Source organism: Pinus tabuliformis, chromosome 1_1 (genome assembly GCF_031772625.1).
Source record: "Pinus tabuliformis cultivar Carrire ecotype Pingquan chromosome 1_1, CPIR1, whole genome shotgun sequence".
NCBI classification, from domain to species: Eukaryota; Viridiplantae; Streptophyta; class Pinopsida; order Pinales; family Pinaceae; genus Pinus; species Pinus tabuliformis.
In genome coordinates, this window is record NC_142297.1 from 20,910,882 (window position 1) to 20,919,807 (window position 8,926).

The window sequence follows — 8,926 nt, forward strand, 5'->3', positions numbered from 1 at the left end:
CAATGCATCATGCTAGATTAGGAGATTTTAGATTTGTTGTTGTCCCGTCACAAGTGAATTGTAGGAACAACTACACTGATAAATCATGGCAAGACAATGAATGGGATGAAGAAGGAACACCCATGCTAGAAGACTTGCTTGTAGCTGGATAGACGTACCAAGGACATCAAGCAACAAATGAAAGGGAAATATGTATTGAACCATCATGCAAGATCAAGACCATCAAAGACCCCATAGCATTATGCCATGTGGAAGAGAAGACAAAGCACACCAAGAGTACATCCATCACTAAGCAGCGCAGCAACTGGACACAGACACCACAATCAGTCAGTACATATCAATAGTGTCATGTCAAGTTGTGTCATGAGTTGTCTTGGCCACATCACCATGATGGGCCATATCCTTTGTAACTCAATTTAATGTAAAGTGAAGTCCAATGAATGCACACAAGTTGAAGAGTCACGTCAGTTGAAAATTCATTGGAAGTTGAACAGTCATGAGGCTCGTCCAAGAGTCACAAGGTTCAAGCACCATCCTTGGCTATATATACCTCTCCCATTGTATGAGTAAGGAATTTTCACCTTGGCTCCTCTCACATAGCCTTGAGATTCTATAGGTTTTTCTTTGAGGAGCTAGGAGTGGCTCGAATGTCCCACTACTGGGTCTAGTGATGTATGGTGTAAAGATGTGTCTAGGGACTTTTCCTTAATTTAGAAGCCTGTCAAGGCTAGTACGTTTTCACGCATGTTTTGTAGATGTTTGTAAGACTACTCTTTAAACATTTGTAATGCATGTTTTCTTAACCTGTACTAAGATAGTTGAACTACTTTGGTTGTTTTAGTATTTACATTGTAGAAGATGTGTTGTATTGCTTATCATTGTTGTCTCGTCCATCTGGACTACTCCGCAGGACATTAGACAGACCTATCTTGTTTACTGGTTATAACAACTGTCACATCCATGTGGACTACTCTATTGGATGGTGTACATGTTTTTTTAGTGATTATCACATCCGCTGTGGACTATTCTGCTTTATGTTGAACATACCATTCTTGGTTCGCATGTGTCTCTTCCTAGGTGATACTACTAGCTGTCACTTAGAGGCTAACTTTTCTCCCCCTTTTGCAGTAAGAGAACCTTGACACAGTTACATTACGCACTCACTAGGCACACATACCTTGTCGTTTGAAGATGCCAGTCGAACACTCTCATGTGCTGACAACCAGAGCCAAGGCATATCTCTAAGTATATGGCAAACACGCTTTTATACCGAATGGGACTCCTACACCAAATGGTGTGAGGTCTAGTGGAGACTTCACATCTGGGAGATCCCCTTGGTTGACAGATTTCCAGCACCATCAACAAGCCCATGACATATTTTTTTCTTATATATGATCCATTAGAGCTTCTTCTCATTCAAATCACCCTGAAAGTCACTTCAGATAGGCATATTCATAGTATTTTCTTAGGGTGTTGAATCCTCTTGGGTTTGATTCTTGGCACTGACATTGGGGCTAGTTATACCTCTATCACCATTGTCCCGTCACCCTTATTTTTCTTCCTATTGTAGTGAATGTGTTGAATTCTTTTGATGCATGCTTGCTTTCAGGTAGGGTCTTAGGTTTTGGGTGAATTTTCTTCTTGCCGCCTTTGGTTTTTTATTTTTTATTTTTTGAGTGATTCGATTAAGATTTGATTAGGGCATGTTAGATTTATAAAGGAGAGAGTGGTGAAGATTTGCATTCATATTGCATTGAAACGATCTAAATCTACTCTAGTTATTTTTCGTTGAAAGTAAGAATTGGATGCTCATATTTTGCATCTCTTTCTTTGGAAACAAGTCAATAACACCATAATATTCATTCCATATACCCTTCACTTAAATAACAACCATTAAAAGCAACTAATAATAAAATTAATCACACATTTTTCTTTTCTTTGGTAGCACATCAATCTTAGCTTAGGATTTTAGGGCCTTGGAATAGGTTGGAGAGGACACTCTCCAAGGCCATCAAAACAAACTTTAGAATCTTTAGTTAGGGAGTGCAATCAATTTCAATTATACATTGTGTGGTAAGCCCTTCTAACACAAGGGTCAAGCACTAGGTCACACTGGGATTGGTGGAGTAATAAGTTTGATTCATTTGGTCTTGGTGGTGTGGTCTGTGCACATATGAGGAAGTGATAACCTTGATTCATTTGGTCTTGGTGGTGTGGTCTATGTTCATATGAAGGTCTCTTTTCGGAGACTTTGGGCATGAGACCCTTCCTTTCTGTGTCAACCTAACCCACACCTATTCCCCTACGTTATTTGGTTGTAGGTGGTAACCATAGTGGCCATAATCTTAAGGACCTTACAAGTCATGGCAAGTGGGGCATGCTTGTTATACCTGGGATGGACATTGGTCAATACTCACTTAGATCCCCTAAAGGGTGCTCACACATAACTAAGGATACATGAACCAGGCATTGAGTCATTAAGCATGAGGCCACAGTAGCTATCTCATCCATTATTTGTGGTTAACTTGGGACCTAATTAACCAAGTTTGAACCAAGGGAAGACACCTTTGATCTACTAGTTTGCTTTTTTTCTCCCTAGATTTGCTAGGGGTGTGCTTTTTGGTTGAGTTTATTGACCCTAGGTGTTTCTCTTTTTACATGCGTACATCTTTCATGCTACCATAGCCAAGATTAGAGCACGTTGTTCTCGACATCTCGAGCCCTTCCACTTGAGGAGGAGGGTACACCCATTCATATATGTAGGATTAACCCCAATATTGACATAGACGTACCTATCTTAGGGGACACTTTAGGTGGTTCTTAGGGTGTCGAACCTACCATTCAAGAAGTGGTCGATGAAATTCCTCCACCTCATTACCATTTCCCTACGACCCCCATTTTGTCACCCATATTCCTAGGTCATGGGGTCGTAGATTTGACAAGATTAGTTTAGTCATGATCATTAACAAGAGTCAATTTCAGCTGATGTTCCCTAGATGTAGAACCTAGTGTGTCCACACCTAGTGTCACCAAAGTTGCCCTAGAGGTCCCTTCTATACCTCTTTGACTACCATAGGTCCTGTCTCCACCATGCAAACGAAAACTGTCTCCTCCTGCAGGTAAACTAATCCAAGATCATTTTTTCCTCCATTTGGTACATCTAGCATAGGTGCCTCGACTGCATTCCCTCCATTCACATCTAATGGAGGCTCTATTTCCATAATGAGAAGCATACCTACGTCCACTATTAGAGTTTCAACCCTACATCTACATCTAGGTCTACATGTCCATCCCTTTGTCTTGGTATCTCTATAGGTAGTTTGTTCACACCCAATGTTGGGTTTCGTTTTTGTTGGAATACTAACACTAGCTCCATGCCATTCCCTATCGCAGTTGGGGGCACACACATTTCTAGTGGGTTCACATATCCTTGAGGAAGTTAACCTTTAGGGAGCTGAGCTTTTGAAGGTAATATTCAATTTGCTTGGAATGCCCAAGTGGGTGGGGTAAACATCCTTGATAACGCATTCTATCATTTGTGTATCAATTTCTTTGGTCAAAATGTTAGTCTACGAGGCTTTCCTCTTAGTGCACCCTTTCATCCTAGAGGTCAACAACCTTTTCAAAGTCCCTTTGCTAGTGGGGGTCCACCCCTTGGGGGCAAATAACCCTTAAGATACTACCATGGGTGTTGGAGCTAAATCCTCTAGTAACCCTGCTTCTTCGGGTACCCCTTACACTTTTGGAATCCATGCTATGAGACGATCACCCAATCCATATGGGATGTAGGGGTCACCAACGCCTTCCTATACATCATTCAACTCACCTTGCTTAGAAACCCTTACATTACCTAATCTACTGAAGTTAATGAATGATCCCATGAAACATATTCTTGTGTGGCTTATGGCCCCCCCAATTTTCCCATTAACATTCCTACATTCGATGGCAAACCTGAAGAAGTCCTTGCAACAAATATAACCACCTTTCAGCCATGGTGCTCATCTAACTTATTTCATGGATGATAATATTCGACTATGAATTTTCCAAAGGACTCTTACTACTAGTGTTGCCAAAAGGTACATCAATCTCAAAAGTGTCGCCTATGATAATTTCATGACTTTAGCATAGGCTTTTGCCAACCATTATCAACTTCCTGTTAGGTATGAAACAAGAATGGACATACTCACCAAATTTTGTCATGACACCTCCATGTACATCTATGATCATATATATGAATGGAGGTGAAGATGAAGTTTGTTTAGATCTACGTTCCCTAATAAGCTAGTTCATGAATGGTTCACGAAATCACAATCACCTAAAATCTTTGAAGAAGTAGCTAAGGTAAGGGTCCAAAATAAGGAATAGGCCTACTAACTCAAATTAATCTATTCTCAACTAATCATCACTCTATGAAATTGTCCCTAACATCACTCATTCCTTGAATAATATTTTGAAATCCAAACTTACCCAGGAAAAAGGAAAAAAACTGAATTTCGATAATAAAAATATGAATACCATGCCAATTTCTCTACTTAATAAATAATTAACCAACTTTAAATATTATAATAAATTTATTTTCCCACTTAAACACTAAATAATTAGATTTACATTTAGTAAATAAATAAAATAATATACATTGTTAATCAAATATATATTGCAAATTACATTTAATGTTAATAAGATGAACAAATTATCCTTTACACAAAATATCATTCTTACACCAGATAAATATTATTATATAATCCGAAGTAAAATAAACATGTTAAAATTTTAATAAATTAAAATTCTCTTTATATTGTGTGAAAGTTAATTTATATACCCTATTTCAAGAAGGCACGAGTATACTATACTAGTGAATGCTAGAGCATCTAGATTCCAAACGATATTATGCATTTTTAACTTCTAATCAATTAAAATTATCTTTATATTTTGCGAAAATTACTTTATACACTTGAGTCAATAAAGCATAAGAATATTAAAAGATGTGAGATGTCACATCTATATTACCAATACTAAATAAACATTCCATTGTCTAAACTAACATATTTTATTTGCTTCTTTTAATTTAATTATTAATTTAATTTAAAATAAAATAACATGTTTTATTTATTTCTGTAACACCAACTCATCTCTTCCATTATCTAAACTAACATATTTTATTTGCTTCTTTTAATTTTATTATTATTTTAATTTAAAATAAAATAACAAGTTTTATTTATTTCTATAACACCAACTCATCTCATCGATTGTAACTAGTTTTTAATTTAAAATAAAATAACATGTTTTATTTATTTCTATAACACCAACTCATCTCATCGATTGTAACTAGTTTTTAATTTAAAATAAAATAACATGTTTTATTTATTTCTATAACACCAACTCATCTCTTCCATTATCTAAACTAGCATATTTTATTTGCTTCTTTTAATTTTATTATTATTTTAATTTAAAATAAAATAACATGTTTTATTTATTTCTATAACACCAACTCATCTCATCGATTGTAACTAGTTTACATCTAACTACGTAGTCATATTTTAACTAAGTACGGATTCAATCCACTATAAAACATATTTTAAATAACTCACAAAATAATATATAATACATTTCAACATTAATTTATTAAAAAAAAAAAACCTATCAATAATAAAAAGTTAACAACTATATAAAACACGGACAAAAAGTTAATAACTATATAACCCATTTCAATTGAAATTTAAAAACAAATCCCATTACTAAAAGTAAATACAAAATAATAAAGATTTGATTTTGGTAGAAAAACTCTCATCCCAAAAAAGTTACTAAAAACAACTCTATAACACACAGATTGAGATTTTTTAAAATTCCAATTACTAAAAAATTGTTTGAAGTTAAATGTTTATCAAGATTCCATCCCTTGGAAAATTCCGCCTATGGAACACTATACTTTCATGAAAATCTGGCCAACCTCTCTCATATGAACACGTGGAAAAATTCGGTCCTTTGTAGGAAGGACTATCTGCACTCAGTTTCAATTTCATCCCTACACACTTTCATCCGTGCACTGCCATTCACCTATTTGATTGTGACATCTTAACCAAGCAACCACGTTCAAGACAACACAAAAACGGAAACTCATCATTAATCAAACCCTTTACATGGTCGTAATCGTAGCATCCGGTGAAGCTAGACTTCTGTTACAGCAAGTTTTCAAATTCAAGCGTCAGAAAGGTCCAGATGCGTTTGGACTTTGAAGTCTCAAAGCTGGCAAGCAATTTGATTCATTTAACTTGAGAGGAAAATTTTGGAATGCAGGTGCAATGGTTGGATCAGGATGAGAAATCAAAATTGTTCTTGCATCGATCGTACATAAAAATCCGTATGCTTGACGGCAAACGTGAACGGGATGTAACCGTATTCTGTACAAAGTTCAAAGAACTGGAGAAAAATATAAGGGAAAAGATCCGTGTGAAAAGAGACGCAAGTGCGCCGGAACTTGTACAGCATGATTAGACTGTACCACTGGTAAAGAAAAGCTTCAGATGATACCTTGATATCTGAGTAGGTGGTTTGCTTGCCGAGTTCCTCAAGTCTCAGTACTTCACCGGCTTATATGTCCTACCAAGCGACTTAATCGAGATTTCTGACGCTGAAAAATCATTCGTGCCTGCCCACGGCAACAGAGATAATAAGCACTGTATCATAGATTCATATAATGTTACCTAAGAAAGAAAGTTTGTGTAATTCGTCACATCCTGGCATCTAATGCTAGATAATACTTACTCTTTCTTTTCCTGTTCGGTTTGACGGGTTCTTTTCTTGTACAAGCTTTCCGCTTGCCAGAGGCAGCAATGCAAATTTCCTTGGATTCATGGTCCCGAGCTTCAGCGCCGGTTGTTTCATTTAATGGAGGATTATTGTGTTCAACCTCCTCGAAAAGTTCCGGAGACCAGTCGCAGAAGCCCTTCTCAATAAAGATTTTGCTGGCGTCGAAATCTTGCTTTGTCTCTTGAAACTCGACGGCGAAGTCGTCTGAAAAGTCCGCAGCGTAGAAGCCAGAATTTAAATAGGACAGAGCGGGTTCGGAAATCCACTCTGGCGTAGAGCAAGAAAAGGTTTCTATGCCAGAGATTGTAGGTTCACAGTCGAGAATGTCGTCATTTAACAAGCTATCAAAGTCGAAGTCATTCTTGGGCTCAACATCGCCGAGAGTGCTGTTGAAGTTTGAAGATGAATAAAAGGTCTCTCGACCAAAGAAGTCCTTGGCATTGCTATCGTTTTCAAAGCGGTTCAACTCTTCAAGAAGTTCAAGAAAGGACAGGAAGGTCGGCAAAGGAACCGGTTCTGCATCTAATTAATTAAACGGCGAATGATTAGCATTAAGAATAACCGTGAAAATAAGCAAAATCTTGAAGGGAACGCCATTTTACCTCTTTTATCTGGAAGATTTCCGGAAAAGTTCTCTGAGGACGAAGTCTCGACGCTACCGACGCTCTGTGACGGGACTGTGGAGACTACAGTAGCCCAGGTGCACAGAGACATGGCTTCTGGAGATTTTATTTAAATATTCACAGAGCTTTCCTCAAATTTTCAAACTGCTAAACATTCATTCGTGATACTCCCTAAAGCATTAGGAATCCACTAACCGTTACGGTGATAAATGTTGTGGTCGATCTCCGGGCCTCGAAGGACTGGATCCCTTAACAGATTAGGAACGCAAAGGTCCGGACGATATGGTTCTCAGGATAAACCGAATTCTATCCGAGCTCTGGCACGCAGATCGAACCCGCCGACTCCTGGCATCCTTGCACACAGGACTGCTGTCATTTACATGGCACTGCTGGCATCGAATGCCGAGACGAGTATTGTCCAATAAGCTAACTCAAAACGCTTAAAGAACTCCGAAATTAAAATTAACTAAGAATAACGGTATGGTTAACCTTTTTCCGCGGCCAGTGCCGTCTACCTCAACCTTTCAGCGTGGAAAGCCGAGATAAGCTTTGAAAGGCTTCAAAGCAGTAATCGCGTGAGCAATACAGGAGGAAGATTCCTATTATTTTATCATCACTTTTAAGACAAGAACTCACGGTAGGTGCTCTTGTATGCTCCAGTCCTTCGAAAGGAAAGGTTTGGACATATTTAAAGACAAAATAATATCATTTCAACCACTCCTCTGCCGCTTTTGTCCAATATCTACCATATTAAAAAAATTATTTCCTGTAAGGACACTTCTAGAGCATATTTAGTACGATTCCAGTCCGCGCTTTCTAAAATATAATAGAAAAAACAAAGAAATAGCAAGCTTTCCGGTGCTCTTTCAGTGTATCTGCAGTTCCAAAATATTCCCGGCATTTAAACCCTTCATATAATGTCAGTCCTTGCGGTTTCTCAAAAGTAATTTGCACTCCACTGGAATTAATCGAAATTTCAATTTTTTTTTCAAAAAGGACGAGTATTACCAGGCTTTTTGCCGTAGCGAGATAATACCAAACATTCTACAAGCACTTCTGCCAATTTTCGCTCCTTTTGGCCGTAACGTATTCTCCAACGTTATTACCGACATATTTTACCCTTCTTTATCGAATTCTTCATGTCACTGGTTAAAAAGCAGTCCTGGACAGGATTCATATTTAAATCGTTGCTACAGTGAAGGCGGCTACAAGGCAAGATTCCGGAGGCGGCCCGGCTTGTCCATTTCCAGCCGTTGATTTTCCAGTAATGCGCTGCAGTGAAACGAGGGCTCCGATGGTTATGCCCAATGAAAACGTGACGGGTGGATCCGATCCATCATTGCTCCGCTACAAATCTCTGAAATAGCGCGACGTCCTTTTCCTACAGTGAGTGGATGCCACGAGGTAATAACCACGAATCTACGTTGCGCCAAAACCACCTCCTGTGAAGGCCGAAAGGGTTCGACATTTAGGGCGTTTAGGCGCAACTTGTGGTA

The 8,926-nt window shown here is 38.1% G+C and overlaps 1 protein-coding gene across 5 annotated transcripts; it reads right to left on the bottom strand.

Moving 5' to 3' along the window:
- Positions 1 to 5,827: 5,827 nt before the first annotated feature.
- LOC149211411 (uncharacterized) lies at positions 5,828 to 8,592 on the bottom strand. Of its 5 annotated transcripts, none has more exons than XM_089390431.1 (4): positions 7,410 to 8,586; positions 6,763 to 7,329; positions 6,529 to 6,646; positions 5,828 to 6,173 (listed from the first exon to the last, which is right to left on the bottom strand). In XM_089390431.1, the coding sequence occupies exons 1-3, from the start codon at positions 7,519 to 7,521 to the stop codon at positions 6,573 to 6,575; spliced, it is 753 nt and encodes a 250-aa protein (XP_089246557.1). In that variant the 5' UTR covers positions 7,522 to 8,586; the 3' UTR covers positions 5,828 to 6,173; positions 6,529 to 6,572. The 5 variants fall into 5 exon arrangements, with proteins under 5 accessions (XP_089246557.1, XP_089246554.1, XP_089246556.1 ...); XM_089390428.1 differs by lacking the exon at positions 5,828 to 6,173 and having other exon boundaries at positions 7,410 to 8,172; positions 8,439 to 8,587; XM_089390430.1 differs by lacking the exon at positions 5,828 to 6,173 and having other exon boundaries at positions 7,410 to 7,526; positions 7,626 to 8,586.
- Positions 8,593 to 8,926: the final 334 nt, after the last annotated feature.

What these genes read in the sequence shown, in the direction of transcription:
- LOC149211411 (XM_089390431.1), bottom strand. Translation starts at nt 7,521, where the DNA reads ATGTCTCTGTGCACCTGGGCTACTGTAGTCTCCACAGTCCCGTCACAG. An exon ending in AAATCTTCCAGATAAAAGAG is followed by an intron (nt 7,330 to 7,409) that starts GTAAAATGGCGT and finishes TTAATTAATTAG; the next exon opens with ATGCAGAACCGGTTCCTTTG. An exon ending in ACCGAACAGGAAAAGAAAGA is followed by an intron (nt 6,647 to 6,762) that starts GTAAGTATTATC and finishes TGCCGTGGGCAG; the next exon opens with GCACGAATGATTTTTCAGCG.